The sequence below is a fragment of the Grus americana genome, chromosome 5, assembly GCF_028858705.1.
Source record: "Grus americana isolate bGruAme1 chromosome 5, bGruAme1.mat, whole genome shotgun sequence".
NCBI classification, from domain to species: domain Eukaryota; kingdom Metazoa; phylum Chordata; class Aves; order Gruiformes; family Gruidae; genus Grus; species Grus americana.
The window spans coordinates 17,726,405-17,743,038 of NC_072856.1; the positions used below are offsets into that span (position 1 = coordinate 17,726,405).

Genomic DNA, 16,634 nt, shown 5'->3' on the forward strand with positions numbered 1-16,634 from the left:
CTACATTGCTGTTGGCTATTCATTTTGGAATACTAATAATAATACTAATGGAATGGAATACTTGGAATACTAATAATTTTCCTAATAAATATTATTTGGGGATTTATAGGTAGACTTCTGTGATCATATAGTTCTTAAGTTCTCATCATCCTTACTCTAGCCACACTAAAGTAAAGTAGAAAAGAAGCCTCTTTTACTGCTAAAAATTCAATTAAACATGTATAGAAGGGTCTGGATCCCTGGCTGTGCTGCAGTACAAGTCTGCAGGTGCAAAGCAGCTGTAAACTTGGCAGACTTAACAGTGGATAATCTGCACGTAGGGGAAATGCTTCATGTCAACACGGCTAATAATGATTCATTTGGTTGAAGAACTGATGTGGCATGTTTGCTGATCTTGCCTGAGTGAAGTGGAATTACCATTTTTTTAAAAAAAATGTAATTTTTAACGTTTGAAGACTGCAACTGCAATTATTTTAATATCTAAGAATTTGCACAAACTTTAGATTAAATTAACACTACTTGCTGAGCTTGCTGTTCCTTTTTTAAAGTAAATGAGGAACTAAATTTTGTAATAATAAGCTTTAGCTTGTTGTGGTAAAAACAGTTACATACTTTTGCCCTCCCCCCAATTACAGTTACACTTTTCAAGTTGTTCAGGGCAATGCAGACATCTTCTGGAAAATTCAGCGCTACAACCTGATTGTTGAATATTATGGCCGGCCTGCCTTAGCACCACCATTTATCATTATTAACCACATAACTCTGGTTCTCAGAAGAATCTTCAACAAAATGGAACACAGAAAAGAACATCTGGGTGAGTTGTCAAAAAAATTCTAACAACTGGAGACCCTGACACTCTCCTAGGTCATGCTGTATAGGCAAAACAAAAGAGCAATTAAGATTTCCTTAAGCCGAGAGTCACAATTTATTTTTAACAATGAGTATCAGGAGAGTACAAGTGAAAAATTAAGGCTTATAATGTATCCTCTACTATAAATGGTTTCCCACAATGCATTTCTTTATGCACTGTAGTTATTACAACAAAGGGGTCAATATAGAACTGATTAAAGGGATTTGATTTCTGAAGAGATAACAATGGAGAGGTTTAATGAACAGTTATTTCATCTGCTCCTGAATTTTAGTAAATATTAAGTACGGACAACCCTAAAAACATATACCAAGTCTAAAAATCTAGTAGGATCAGTGGAATTTCCCAATACAGAGACAGGGACAGTGAGCATGCTTAGAGAAATGGTGGTCCCTTAAAAGTTTTAATTAAAAAGGCAGATGAAATTCACCCAATTACAGAAGGCATTTGGGGACTTTCCCTAGCGATGGCAAACTTGGCCCATCTAGTTTAATAGCATCTGATAATAAGCCTATTTACTCCTCACGCACAGGCTGACAATGGGCTTTGGAGCACAACTGTTGTCAGACTGGACCAATGCAGAGCCCTTTGACTAAGCTCCCTTTCAGACATGCTCCTTCTGGCTATCAAAGTATACTGCTGAAGATTCCTTAAAAAAAGAAAATATCTTTTTTTTCCCTAAGAAAGCAAGTACCTGACTGCTCAGGTTATAGATTCAGCAATGTTTGGAGCAGCAGCAGCATGCCATTTACCAATCTTCAGGAAGATACAAAACTAGCACGTTACATTCAAAATATGTCTGTGAAATTAAGATCTGTTATTGGCTGGGACACTTGACAACAACAACAGACTTTATACTTCAAGGTGGAGGGATTTATTCACAGTTTGTCCTTCCTATTATAATTATTCTAATAAAGAAGCTTAGATGATAAAGTACATCCGAACATAAAGCTCTGCTCATTAAATACTTTGGGGCTAAAATATGTCAGAATCCAGTAAAGTTGTAAATGAGTTTAAATGGAACCACCAAAATTGGTCCAAGCTGTTCTTTAGAAAAGTCAGGAGTCATATCCAACTGCAAAAAGGTCTATTGCCTTCCATCACAAGAAAAAAAAACAACAAAAAAACCCATAGAAAATACTTACTTTACACTACATTTTCGTAACATGACACTCCTGCAATGGCAAAGGGCCTGCAATGGCAAGATGTCACTTTTCTTTAGCATAGCAGCCTTCCATTACTAGTATAAGAGAAAAAGGAGTAAAACAGAATTCTTTTTTTTTTCCCCTACAGAAAGAGATCTTCCAGTTGGCCTAGATCAAAAAATCGTAACATGGGAGCTGGTGCAAAAAGAAAATTATCTTGTAAACCTTGAACAAGAAAGAAAAGAAAGCAATGAAGAAAGGCTGAAGGCCACATCTAATAAGTATGTTGTTCTGACCCACAGTAAACATACCTTGCAAGTCTTCAGCTTTGAATGAGATAAACATGCAGGTGCTTGTAAAGCTTATATGACAAGTCCAACTAGGATGCAGTTAGGAAATACACAGGCCATGAAAAAATGTGAGAAGCCAGCATCACTACAGTATTAGAAGAGTTTTTGGCAAAGTACGTAGAGTTACAGACCTGTAAGCTCCAGCCAGATCTGCAGTCAAGCTCAATGAAAATCATATTCATGAAGAAATGGTGGAAGAATAGTTCCTTGGCTATACTGCAGTGCATGCACTTCCTTCCCCTGTAGGAATACAACACAGACTTTTAAATTAGACTTTTGAATAGCTTAGACTTTTGAATGGAAGTTTAAGATATCTTGAATTACCCCCAGCCCACAGATGCAGAAGAACAATTATTTACAGCTTTATGGCAGGAGACTACAGTTTTCCACAAGAAATGAATGATATTGGCTCTAGAATTGTATTTAATTGAGTCTCTATTTAAATACTTCTCTAAAATATCTCCCCACTAGGAATATCATTTAAATTGGTTTAGTATTCTAAAGGAAAAGTCCTAAATTATTAATCAGAGGTTTACTCCTTTACATGAGACACAAAGTAGTTACAGGCAGGGAAAGCAGAAACATCTAAGGCAATACTGAAAGCCAGACAGCAAAGCATTCTTTAAAGAAGCTTTTAACACCTGTTTCAGCTGTTTCCTCTTATGATAAAACTGACTTCAAATAGAGGCACAATGGGTGTGAAAGTTATCATCATAAGAAAGTTCCACAGAAATGTTCTTGTGCTGTTTTCTTTCTGTGCTGTCTTTCAAAACAAACCTCTGTCTGTCTAACTCACAGAATAGTTGGAGACCAGAACAGCTTACATGAGTATGTTCTTGGAAAACACTCTTCTCCCTATAATCTACATAGACTCTTAATTCATAATAATTTAGAATTATTACATTGGTTTAAACGTTATTCTCATAAGCAGATCACTGACAAACCCTAAGAATGAGAGGTCAGTTGTTGAGATCAAGCAATAAATATGTGTGCAACTGCTTCCAAACAGAGGGCACAATTATATTCTTTCCAGTTTTAAAGCTAGAAAGCTTTAAAGACGGTACATTGTAGATTACATTACAGCTTGGAGGGAAAAAGTAAGAATCAGTCTGGCTTCACGGTATTTCAGGTATAGCAGAGCCAGAGACTGGAAAAGGTTCAGATGAACACCACTAAACCCGTAGCTTTTTATCTTTGTTCTTAGGTGGTAGCTGTGTGTATTTCAAATCTTATGCAACCCTCTGAAAGCGATTCTTTGAACTTTGCATTGAACCAATCCCAAAATGGATTAGACCGATCCAGCAGCAGCTTTTTCACACAGATCTGAATGGAACGTAACCTGTTAGAGGGAAACTTTGAAACAGTAGTTAGGAGAAAGCAGAGAGGGATTTGAGGAGTCTATGGGGAATCAGATGCTAAGAATAAGGAACCGATGGGGGAAGAGGTGAAGGATGCAGAAAGCATGTGGACAATACAACGATTTGGAGGCACTATGGGGAAGTTCTTTACACAGTCCCTTTGGACTGCATGGAAAAAGGGATTTGAATGTCAAGCCAGTTTCCAAAAATGAAACCTCATATAAATTTTAAGAAGTCACTCATCTCCCCTGTCTTGATGGAAAATGTTGTGGCCTCAGTTCTCACACCAGGATCAGTTTACATTTGGTACAGGTGGGACATAAATGGCTGGAGACAGAGCTGGACCTAAGGCTCCTTTCTGCTGTCCTTGATTTCCACAGCAGCTGGGGCTCAGTGGCCCTCACTGGCAGCTGAAGACTGCTGTAATCTGTGTGAGGTGCGTGAGAGGGTTCCAGAAACCCTGCTTTGTTCAATAAATACTTGCAGGAACACCTCAAAAGGATAAAACTTTAAGGGGGCTCTGGTATATCTCAGCAGCACAGAACTGCCAGCGAGGGGCCATGGCTCTAGGAAATTATGTGGGGTTTTGTGTTTTAGGATTTCTTCTGAGGCCTTTTGCTTTTGCTCAGTGTGTCTGCTTTGTTTCAACAGGGTGGATAATTTGTCTAAATATTTTAGTGGATTGAAAGAACAAGAAAAGCGGTTTAAAGTTATGGAAGCCCAGGTAAGTAATAGTTTATAGGCATTTATATCAGCTTTAGGATTTCACCATGTTTCTCATTTAATGGTGGTTTGGCAGACCCTATTTAGGGATAAAGGGAAGGAGAAATGGATCTGTATTATGGTTTCACTTTCCTTATTGTTTTCTCTCTGGTGATATACATATGTAAAGAAACATTTCTGACCTCAGGTAGAAATGGGAATACAGCATTTCTTGCGCTCTTTGCTAATCTACTTGAGAAATGTTTACTTCCTTCACTAAGGATGCTTCTGGAAGAAAACGCTTCATCTTCCCCCCTCCATTCTCTTCCTTCTCCCAACTTTTTCTTTCTTTAAAACTGTCAACTTTGAAAATACCCATATTCTGTCTCATCTGACCTAGACTAATCATAGAACCTTAAGGTTGGAAAAGACCTCTAACATCATCAAGTCCAACTGTCAACCCAACACCACCATGTCTACTAAACCATGTCCCAAAGTGCCACGTCTACATGTTTTTTTTAACACCAAATCTTCTTGAACATCAGTTTTTCTAATTTTCTTAGATATCAGACACCAACTGCTCAAAGGGAAGTGTCTAACGTACAAATGTAAAACACAAATAATAGAAGGAAACCGTATCTTGAGCTTTTGATGACAAACCCTTGAAATATAAACAAACATCTTTTAAACAGTCTGAAAATGCTCAGCATTACCATGTGCTACGTAGCACAACTGTTACTGTTTTCTTTGTCCCTAGAACTCTCCAGTGTAATTTTGGCCTCGCTGAAAGTTCCTTATCTTAATACTCCCATTACAGTTTCCCTCCCTTTTCTTATCCATTTTATGGCTTCCTGAAAAAAGTCATGCTATTCAATGAACAATGTCGAAATCAAATACAGGTCCAACAGGAACACACAAGAAATGCTTTAATTAGATTGTGCCAGCTTGAGATAATGCAATATACTCACAAAAAAAGGGGAAGGTATTTACTACAAATCTTCCTCCAAGACAGTTCAACTATTTCTTTAAATAAATGCGATATTTCTGATCCTGCTTCAGGCTGCTGCCTAGATTATCTTTCTTGCAAATTTAAGAATGGATAAAGTACTGCAAAAATTAGCTGACGTAGAAATCACTACCTATTTTGTAGATTTGCTACTGTACAGCTGTTATCTCCTCAATGGCAGAGGTTTTAACCAAAACCAACCTATTATGCAACCAACCAGCTCCAACCTATACATGTAAGTATTGAAAACAATCATGAAAATGCTAATTAATACAGCTGAATAATTTAGTTAAAAAAATTGCAAGGGGAAAAAAAAGATTGGAAAAGAACCACATAAGGAGGTACCTAGAGGTAATGGGAATATGAACAAGGAACGGAATATTCATAATTCTGAATGAAAAAATTACCTTTTGCAAAATATATTTAAAAGCTTTGGGGAAAGGACCGTCACTTAGTGCGAGTTAGAATGATCTCACACAACTTTAAGCATGAAAATAAATATCTATTTGCCACAGGGTTTCTTGAGAGGATTGTCTTGGGGGATTCTTGAGTCAATGAGATAGTACTACCAAAGTATTACCAAACTGTTTAATACGGATATCAATAATCCTTAAAAATAAAAAGTGAGCAAGCCTCCTACTTTGTTTTAATCAACACAGCTCGTTTGCCTTCAGAGCTGCTACTATTTCTGTCAGTTAAGAATCATGTCCTGTGTCCCATGGCTCCACTGTTTGGAGTTTAAAAATTAGAGGCAGAAACAGATTGTTTCTCAGCCACTGCAAGGTATCCAACACAATAAAGATTTTGGATATTCTTCTTAATGATATATTTCAATATCTACCTAATACTATCTATTACACAAAAAGCCCTCCAAAACCTACAAGCTAGAAGAATGAATATATACTACATAGGAAAAAGAAGTAGCTGGAAACTCAGCAAAGTCGTGACATGACAAGACCTCAAGTCACTCAGACTCAATTAATTATGCTAGAAGCTTATAAAACATGTTTGTAAATTGCATCAACATTCCAGTAAGAAAAACCATCCTGTAGCATGCTTCCCTGACATATTAATACTGTAACTGCATAAAAATCAGAAACTTAAATAGCTGGAAAATAAAGAAGAAACCTGTTTTTATCATTTACTGAGCAAATGCAAGGTAATAGAATCTACGGTATCTTTTTATTGTGGATTATTTTAAACATTTTAAAGTTTCTTAGGCAATTACTATTATGTGCCCCTTGTCCTAAGGCTTTTAAACAAGCACACGGCTTTTACAATCCTATTAGGTGTGATGAATGCCAACACAGAAGTGCCTTTGCCAGAAAGAAGTGAGAGAGAAGAGCGTGCAGATCAGTCTGACATCATATACATTGATAATTAATTTTTTTCCCCATTTCTTCAGATTAAACCTTCTGTCCTACTGAACTACTGTAGAAGTAAAATCCCAATCTCATGAAGGCCTAAGGCCCAGCTCTCAAAGCTTTTATGCCAAGCGCTGTCAATGTTTAACACAACTGAGGATTTCCTGGTCCTCCTCCTCCAATTTCTTGGGCTTTCTTCCCTCCTGCTCCTGTATCTTGGCCTGTTCTCCAAACCTCCGTTTCACAAATCACACTAAAAACTTTCTCCTGCAAGACAACTCTACCACCGTATTTTCTAAATACAATCTGCCTTCTATTCTCCAAATACCACACCCTCAATCCATTGTCATCATTGCTAATTTCCACATTTCTCTGTTCAAGGGAGTCTCCCTTTAGAAGAGTGATCATTTACGCACTAAAACCCAAGCCACTTCCTTGGCCAAGAAAGCAAACTCACATTTCTGTGTTGCTTAGAAAGGAAATCAAGAAATAGTTTCCACAGGAAAGGGCCTGGGATACTGAACTATTCAATCCATACAGTTCCTGGAGTTCTTGCAACCCTCAAACAATTGCACTTAGTCTTCTCTTCTCACACTGGCTTCTGTGAGGTTTTCTTTGCTGGTATTCCTTATTGAGAGCTCCTCGCTCATCCCCAGAAACTGGAATTGCATCACACGGTGGCTTGCAGTCACTTCCCAAACAGAAAGCAGGTGACCCTCCCACAGCCAGACCCCCAGCCTCCGCTGCTTGCTTTTTTGTTTCAATGTCAGATCATAGCTGCTGTTACAGCAGACTTTGCCTTTATGTATCACACCACGTGGAACACTGCATCTACACCTAAGCGGTTTTCTGATTTCATTTTACTTTTCTCTCTCAAAGGTCAGGAAAAAAAAAAAATAAAATCACTTAGACTTTAAAGTAAGAATGTGTAGAAAGAATTTTCCTACAAACCAGGGATTTGCACTGTTTGACTTTTTTTTCATTAAAGTTGCATGTACATTGGCATACAAAAGCTAGCTGGCTTTATTAGAATTCTGTATGAAAAGATACACCAATAAAATGAATATTACTACTGACTTTAAAAGGAAATTTCTCTGGAATAATATAAACAGCATCAGAAGGGGAGAAGTATGGGGATGTGGTCTTTCTTACTCTGAGAAGCTTCAGCTGAACTTAATTTAGTCTATGCATATAACACTGCTTCTGTGCAACAAAATATAGGATGTGGAAAAGCTTTCTCTGTTACCAGAGGTGGGGAAAAAATAATAAATGTATCTCAGATCTGATAAAAATACCTTTTCAACATAATCCTTTTATTAATAGATATTAATCTTGTTATGATGTCTTCATAAAATAGGCATTTGTCCAGTTTATGCAGCTGTGCCCCAGACCTGTGACCCCATTAACAGCGATGAAATTTTGGTACTGTCCTACCTGTTCTTTACCCTAGGCAAGCAGAAGTTCTAACACCAGTAAGTTTGTACTGAGCTACATTTTTTTGAGGTAAATAATGTAAATCTTAAAACCAGCATGCCCCGCTCTTGGCAGGAGCTTCCACTCTGAAATGGCTATTATTTTAATTGTGATTGGCACATTAATTATCCACTGGAAACAACAATTTCAAATGGATAGATTTTGGTTATGTCCGACTCACATATACTGGAACAACCGATGTATTTAGCAATGACCCATTAATTAATGTGCATCAAACTGTATACTGATGAGAAAATACATTCTGCTTTTAAAATTAAAAGGTGAATTTCAAAAGATGGAACAATATTATTCATTTTACATTGCTTTCTGCTTCATGATGCATCTGTTCAAACACAAAGACCCAAATTATTTGGGCCTACCAGTCAATTATTGATAAGACGCTGACACCCCCACAGAGGAAGTAACCTCCTCAAATATCCTTCAGTTTGAGCAAGCACAGCCTAGCAAGAAAGATCACAAATTCTGAAGAAGTAATCTTTCACTACATGGTTATAAATACTAACGTTTGGGTTAGTTAATTTAGAATACTGGAAAAAAAATGTCAGTATAACCTTTCAAAGAATTTAATCTTTCAACCTTATTTATAAAATTTAATAACACCCTGTGTGAAAAACGACTATATTTGACATTCATTACAGTGTGATTCATTGTATGAGGTGACTCATCCTATGAGGTGATTCTCTATATACTGTAAAATGATTGAAAATGTTAAACATGTGAATTTTAGAATCTAAGACTTGAAGGAGAAGTTACAAGCCAGTAAGCTTAAAGTAACATTCCAGAAGATTTTCAAGACAATTCTCAAATCAAATAAGCTGAGTATTTCTTAAAACTCCTATAGCTGCATTAATCAGCATGGTTCCAAGAGATGAAGAAATCAAGCTACAACTGATAGTTTATTGAATCCCGAAGAACAAAAAAGTATCCAGTTCTGGTATAAATACCTCATTCCCACCAAATCCACACAGAATCAATGTGGAAGCAGTGCCACCTTGGAAAGGACATACAGAGATGCAGGCCAAGAATCATCACATATCATACCAGTAAGGGGAAAAACTGCTGCCCAACAACAACTGAAGCTGTTGTGAATTCTGACCTACACTCAATGTGGTAAGACTTTGCTGAAGCCATCCTGAGTGTGTCTTCACCACGATGTATCCAGAGCTGTTCCTCTCCACAGGAAACACTGTTTTTTAAAATCTTTATCATGTAACACTAAATAAGGTAAATATTAAGCCAACCTTAATAAAAAATTGGTTTTGCCAGTTCCCACCTGGACCCTCCAAACTCATCGAGCACCGTTGTGCTTTCAGTCTCAATGGCAATGAGAAAAAGATGTATTAAAAAAAAAGTTTTTAAAAATTAATGTTTTCCTCCCTGGGACAGGGCCAGGATAAATCACATCTAGTGGAAGACCAGGTTTTATTTTCATTGTTTAAAAATCTCTACATAATGAGCTCATCATCTTTGTTCCAGGATTCTACATGACTTGGGAACAGCTCTAAATTTGGGGGTTAGCAGTAAGCCTTGCAGCCTTTTAGCTAACACATCTTTTTCTTTGGCTACTTCAGCTCCAGAGCAAGCCCCAGGGAGCTGCTCAAGCAAACAAAGTGCCCCTTATTCTCTCCTACTAGGGTGCAACTATCCTGTGCCCACAGACTTCTCACAAACAAGAAGTCTGGAGTGTATTTTAGGTAGCTTAATTTCTAACAATATAAGATGTTCTTGGTGGCTACAATGCAAACCATTAGACAAAAAGCTATCATATGGTTTCCAGATAAGAAGAAAAAAAAAGGTCAGAGAAAAAGCCAAACATATCCAAAGACAATACAAGTCCTTGGATGTCTCCAATGTGCTCCATCCTTCAGGACTCTTCCTCCTCCCCTTCGTCGTCTACTTTAGGCCGGAAGTGTTTCCTATTCTTCTTCTTGCTGCAATGGAATCCAACCGTTTCCACCGATGGCTCTTCACTTGTGCCACTAAACCTTGCACTAAGCTTACCTTCCGTACTCAGGTCCCCTGTCATCATGTACTCCTCCTCCTCCTCCTCTGTTGCCCTTCCGCTTCCACTATCTAAGTGCCCCAGCTCCACCTTATCCTCCTCCCTCAAGTCATCAGTCTTCTTAAGAGATTTTCCTTTCAGATCTGTTCTCATGTGTTTCTTATCATCCTCCCCTGATGCTGTTTTCTTTTCCAGTCCATCAACACCCCTTTTTATTGGTCTGGTGAAGACAATCCTCCCAGCTCCACAGCTGGAAGGATCCTGGTTGAAGTATGGGGTGTAGCTATCTTGGGTAGCTGAGCTTTGTTCCTCCCCTCTTTTCTTCAAACCCTTTAGAAATTCCATGGCCACTGCCCTGTTAGTCTTGTCGCTAGACTCTGAAACTCCATCTAGGCTGTATTTGGTCCAGCGCTCTGGGTGTGCCACATAGTCAGGCACCGCAGGAGAGGTTTTGGGAGCCTGCACTGGTTTGGTTTGCTTTCCTAGGCCTTCTGGAACTATGTTACTTGAAACTGTGGTTGGAGGCAATGGACGCTTAAACCTCCCATCAACAACATTATCTTCTGGCATCGAGGGCACAGACAACTTGGCCGCCTCTTCCAGGCAATCAAAAATGCTCTGGCTACGGAGAGAGAACGTAGAACTCATGCCCCTCAGATGGAACGGCTGGACAGGAGATCTGTGACTGCTGTTTGAAGAGTCGGGGATCTCCCCTGATCTGTAATCCCCATCATCTACAGATGGCTCCTCAGGAGATATTGTATCAACTTCCGCTTCATCCGCTAACCCCAAATCATCAGAATCAGAATCGCTGAGAGACACTGTGTCTGAGGGCAGAGCTCCTTCGTAGTCTGTGGCACCACCAGCCACTGTCCCCAGAAAGGGTTCACCTGCATCCTGATCTCCCATCTTCGAACTGTCACTCCACTGAGGTCTTTGATGTAGGCCCAGGAACAGCTCCAAACACAGTTTTCCAAATGCCCAGCAAGTTTAGTGCCTAGAATACAAAGGAGCATAAATATTCAACTGTGAAATAAGAACCAAGTACGAGACTATCATTCTGTGCCATGCAAAATCATTATTACTGCAATATCACAGGCAGTTGTACTTCAGGGATTCCTAAGCAATTTTGCTTGAAATAAAAACATTATTTAAGGAATGAATGTGCATTAAAATTGAAGACTTACACAAGACTCAATACAAGGATGCAAAGTAATTAAAAACAGCATTACACACCAAATTTCATTAAAGGTTACAGCAGGTCCAATTACTAAAAGATGAGCTTAAAGTTTTTGAGGAAATCAGAATACCCCATAACTGTCTTACACGTCTTCCAAGAGAAAGCAATGACCTCTCCCAATCACACCCTGCATTTATCATGCTGTATAAATCCACAAAAACACATCCTAGTCTCTCACACTTTCTTTTGGCTGATGATCCTTCACTGCATTAGCCACTTTACCTCGCGTCCCAATAATCATCACGTTCTGCCCATTACAAAGGACACTATCACTGATCGAGGCCAGTGGCAGACAAGCCACAAAAATATCAGGGCTACAGTTCCAGGATTGCTTTAAAGTAACATAAAGTACAAGCTCCACTCCCTTCCCTGGGTTTAAGCTCTCGTATCATTAATAGACTCCTGGAATCACAAAATGAGCTAACTCAAGAAATCAAACCCACTGGATTAAGAAAACTAATTGCACATGCCATGCTTGTGCATGGAAACAAGGGGAGGGTGCAGCCAGGGGTCTGCAAGAGCTGGCCCTTCTGTCAATAAAAGCGTGATTTGAAGCCTGACTTCCAGTAGTGGCTGAAATACCTGATTCACTCTGCCACCTGCTTGAAGGGAACCTCACAGAACCAAGGCGGCTGATGATCACACCACTGCTTGCCAGGCAATTAGTAACAGAACTGGCAAACACACACTTCAGCTCGCAAAAGCATGAAGTACAGAAGCAGTTCTAATATATTATTAGAATAAGCTCAGCTACCTAATTATAGGTTCTTCTGAAATGATACAGTAAACAGACATGGAAAGTCTGTTAGTCACTCACTTTCTCTTGAGACTGAGTCAGCTTCCCCTCCTGAGGGTCAGTTAAAGCCACCAAAGATCTCAGCACTTCCACCCTAGAAAACAAACATTTCCATCAAGATACTGGAAATGTAGTTTTAGAATGAGTTTTAAAAATAATTCCTTCCCCCTGAATCATCCAAAGCTGCAAAACTGAGTTCTAAATCTGACACAAACTCATGCTATTATAACAGTCTGCAGATATTCCTGGATTTTTGGCAAGAGAACAACACACGGCCTAATAAGGCAGGCACCACTGTATTTACTCAGTCTCCACATTCACATTGCCAGCCTTATTCTGTAGAATGGAAGAGAGGTTTTAAAAAAATAAAACTAATTTGCATGTGCAGTAAGCCATTACTAAATCAGCAGTATTAAATGCAGCTAAGAAAATATAAAAATAATAGTTCTGCGTTGCAAGGACTAAACGCTGTAAAAAAGAGACCATGGATACCACAGAGTTGTGTTTTCAAAGAAAGGTCATATTCACAGTTAGGGCCAGATTTTCGTGAGGCATTAAAAACAGATAAACTTTTGAAGAATTCCACAGACCAAGTGCTGTGTTCCATGCAAAGTCTGTCTGTCTTTAACAAAACGGATCCATCTGATGTCTGCTTTTGAAAACACTGCCCTCAGTATAACCCCTAAATAGGAAATAATCATCTGAAAATCATACATCCTTCTGCTTAGTTTTGTAACATGTGAAAGTAATTACTACAACCCAAAAGAAACACTGAAGCACATAACTGAATACTAAACCAGCTGTTTTCAGATGGCAGTAGAAGTGTTCATCACAGCCTGTGTATCTGTGCATCTCTCTTCTGAGGGCAGTTACACAAAAAGGAACAATTTTGCTCCTAACAAGATGTTTTAGCCTTAACAGCACTAGTAGCCAAACATACTGACCCTTACAGCACACCAGACAGACTTACAGCTTTGTTATGGTGATGTGATCACAGTGCAACTCAGATAGCATGGTGTCCCTCTGGATAGGAAGGTCCCCATTAGACTCTTCCATCCTGGTCTTACTCAGACAAGCTCTGTGCATCCTCCTGCAGCCTGCAAGGAAAACAGAGACCCCAGTCACTCCAAACCATGGCCAAGAGTCCGCTCTCATTGCAGAGACAGCACTGCAGCAACGCCTGCTGGCAATCCCCTGGCAACCGTAGCACCCTCCCTCGGGACGGTGCCCACAGAGGCTGCTAGGCCAAGACAGAGGGCTGCAGCCCCCGGACCCCGACACACACCTCCAGCGGGCACCCACCCCAGGGAGGAGGAAATGACAGAGCCCACGGCCTTGTGCAACATCACAGGTGAGCCCACAGCCTCAGCCGTCCTGCCTGCCCACGCAGGGCCCAGTTCCCTTCCCCGAGCCGGGATCCTGTGGATACAACCTCGCTACACGCCTCGCAGGCCTCTGCGCGCCCGGGGGCTGACGCCCTCCTCCAGCCCCCACACCCTTCTCCTCAGGACACAGGGGCGCCCGGAGCCTCCTCTTCCGCCGCCCGCCGCTCCCGCTCAGCGCCGCACACGGAGGCCGCCACCCCACCACCACCTCCGGACACACAGCGCAAACGGCGGGGAAGGGGAAAGGAAGCACTCCGTACCCCAACACAGCGCGGGCCCAACACCTCCTCACAGCGGCCACCCGCCTTTCCCGCCTCTCCCCCCAGCCGATGGCCACCGCGCGGGGCGCGCTGGGACACTGAGTCCCTACCAGCCGCCTCGGGGCGGCAGCGCGCCGTGGCGGGACTACAACTCCCAGCGGGCAAAGCAGCGCGTAAGGGGAGGGAAGCGGGCGGTGCCTGCCCGTCCCCGCACCGCCTCTCTCCTTTGCGTCCTGGGAGGTGTAGTCGCCCGCCTTTCCCCTGGCGGAGGACATTTTGAGAGCCGGGGCGTGGGGAAAATATTACGGGCCTGCCGCGAAACGGGGCCGGGCTCTCCCCTCGGCGGCGACGGGGGGACTACAGCTCCCAGAGTCCACCGCGCTGCCCGCTCGCCATTTTGCAGCCTGTGAGCAGATGGGGAGGTGCCGGCGCTGCCGCCTGTGAGGAATGCTGTCGGGGTTTACCCGTGCAGCTCGGAGAGCCTGTGGTGCTGGCGACTGGGAATGGCGGCGCTGGTTCCGCCGCCGTGGTGGCTGAGGCGCGACGGCCACCCCTCGGGCTGCCCGGCGCCGGGACGGGGGCGGCGAGGCGGGCACCGCTGCCTTCTTCAACAGTCTGGAAAAAACATGTCAAGCAGAGCTTTTTTTCTCATCAGAAAAACTGGGTTTGGCCACAATGAAAACTCAAGAGGAATGTCTTTTTTTGTTTTGTTGTTTGGGGTTTTTTAATTTGTATTTATTTTCTAACCAGAAAACTCCAAGTCACTTGGGGCATAAAACCACTATAAACATAAAAACATTAAAAATAAAAAGGTTCCGTTTTCTGTCCCAGAAGAACATTTTTTGTGTGCGCATCGAGAAGTGGAAGTCTGTCTGAAAATGCTTTATTGGTGTTGGCCAAAGATGCCTTTTTTTTTTTTCCCCTTCTGCAAAAAGTTCAGATTTTCAGTGGGAATATATTTCCCAAGTGGCTTCGATACTTAGCTTGTTTACCCTGCATTAAGGAAAAAGGAAAAGGCAAGGTTTGCTGTGCTGGTGGGCTGCGCCAGCATGTGGCCCAACAGTTCGCAGGGCTTGTTTCCACCCTTTCCCATGGCTTGCTATAGGTCTGGCTATAAGCAAAGCTCATCTATGCCATCGTTTTGCAACAGAAGGAGAAAAATATGATGTAGCCCCACTTTGTCTGATTGTAGTGGCACTTTAATTTTCCTCCCAGGCATCCTAACCCTGCTGCATCACCCATTGCTTTGCCGACAGCTGTGCTAGAGGTAAGGCTGCGGCCAAGGAGACTTCACTGGATCCCTTCAAGCAGGGCCTCACTGTGAGTCACCCATAACATAAACTGCAGCCACTTCATTTGCATTGTCAGTTTTTAAAATACATACTTTTGCCTGCTGGAGTGTTGCTAACTACGGTAATTTATGGCAAGAGGTCTGTGTTTGGAATGCATTTGGCAGCAATGATGAGGTTAGCGCAAAATGGCTTATGTTTGGCTGGAGTCTTGCTGTAGTTTTAAAACAGCTCTGGAGGTGTTTCCCTGTTTGGTGATCCTATTTTTTTAATGTATACGTATGTGGTAGTACGGTCACAGGCATTCCAATGGCTTGCAGGCTGGAGGGAGGAAGAGAGGAAAATAAGAGTCCCCTGGTAGGCGAGCAGGGATGGGTAGGAGGAGGGTGGTAAACAGGCAAAGGGACCCAAGAGTAAACCACCACGGGTGAAGGCTACCAGTGCTCTGTGACACTGTCAGGGTGTTGGGGACACACCTGGCGCAAGCCTCTGAGGGTACAAAGGAGCAGGCAAGAGCATGTGGGAGTAAGCAGTAGCATGCCCCATTTTTGTAAGGCTGGAGACAAGCAGGGAACGCCATGGACTGGTGCAAATGATGTGCTCTTTTGTTTTGAACCCTGGTTTTAGTGCTAGATTAGGGGCTCAGAGAGGCATCCATCACCTGTGGATGTGGGCACCTTTGGAGACAAGCCCCATTCCACCATTTCCAGCGGCTACAAGCTTTCTTTTTTTGCCTGGGTGCTGTGTATGTTGGCGACCAAGGTCACTAGAAGCTGGCTGTACCCATTTTCTCCTTCCTGTCTTTCTCCAGAAGATTTAGTATTGCACACTGTGGACAACTGGGGACAAGCTGCTTTTTCTCTGGTGGCTGAGGACAAGACAGTTTGCAGCAGTGGCTATGCTGGTGTGTTGGGATTTTTGCTATTGCTTGGCGACAGCTGAAATAAAAATAATGAGTCAGACTCTGAAGACGATCAGATGGTAAAGTGTTTTCCCCTTGCTGGCATGAACTAAGGTGGGTTGAAGAGGGGTGGGGGGCTGGAAGGCAGATCTGAGCTGCAGCACGGGACATCATCCAAGCGAGCGGGCCATGTCCGGCGTGCAAGCTCTGAGGGGCCGGCTCCTTCGCAGAGATGGCCCCATGTTTCTGCGGGAAGCCAGCACGGCCCTGCGTGTGGGGGCAGTGTGTGCAAATGCATACAAGTCTCAGCCCCGTTACTGGGCGCCTGATGCTGCTTTCTTGCAAATAAATCTGTCCTCTGGCCCCCATCCGGTAACTGTTTCCGCTGCTCAATGGCAGGCTGCTGCTGCATTCCGAGCCTGAGGTAGGCGCCTGGCAGGGAGTGCTGGCCAGGTCCCATGGCTGTAGGAAACC

At 42.2% G+C, this 16,634-nt stretch overlaps 2 protein-coding genes across 5 annotated transcripts in view; one reads left to right on the forward strand and one right to left on the reverse strand.

Annotated features, from left to right (window-relative positions):
• The window catches only part of TRPM5 (transient receptor potential cation channel subfamily M member 5), a 42,987-nt gene extending 36,146 nt beyond the window's left edge, over positions 1 to 6,841 (forward strand). For both annotated transcript variants that reach the window (XM_054827730.1, XM_054827731.1), the window contains exons 22-26: positions 636 to 814; positions 2,162 to 2,294; positions 4,373 to 4,445; positions 5,574 to 5,664; positions 6,719 to 6,841. In XM_054827730.1, the coding sequence (XP_054683705.1) occupies positions 636 to 814; positions 2,162 to 2,294; positions 4,373 to 4,445; positions 5,574 to 5,664; positions 6,719 to 6,813 (571 nt within the window). In that variant the 3' untranslated portion in view covers positions 6,814 to 6,841. The remainder of the gene's footprint in view (positions 1 to 635; positions 815 to 2,161; positions 2,295 to 4,372; positions 4,446 to 5,573; positions 5,665 to 6,718) is intronic.
• TSSC4 (tumor suppressing subtransferable candidate 4) lies at positions 6,593 to 14,059 on the reverse strand. Of its 3 annotated transcripts, XM_054827734.1 has the most exons (4): positions 13,971 to 14,059; positions 13,296 to 13,422; positions 12,347 to 12,419; positions 6,593 to 11,286 (listed from the first exon to the last, which is right to left on the reverse strand). In XM_054827734.1, exon 4 carries the CDS (start codon positions 11,196 to 11,198, stop codon positions 10,152 to 10,154), a length of 1,047 nt encoding a protein of 348 aa, XP_054683709.1. In that variant the 5' UTR covers positions 11,199 to 11,286; positions 12,347 to 12,419; positions 13,296 to 13,422; positions 13,971 to 14,059; the 3' UTR covers positions 6,593 to 10,151. The 3 variants fall into 3 exon arrangements, with proteins under 3 accessions (XP_054683709.1, XP_054683707.1, XP_054683708.1); XM_054827732.1 differs by lacking the exon at positions 12,347 to 12,419; XM_054827733.1 differs by lacking the exons at positions 12,347 to 12,419; positions 13,971 to 14,059 and adding an exon at positions 13,758 to 13,953.
• Positions 14,060 to 16,634: the final 2,575 nt, after the last annotated feature.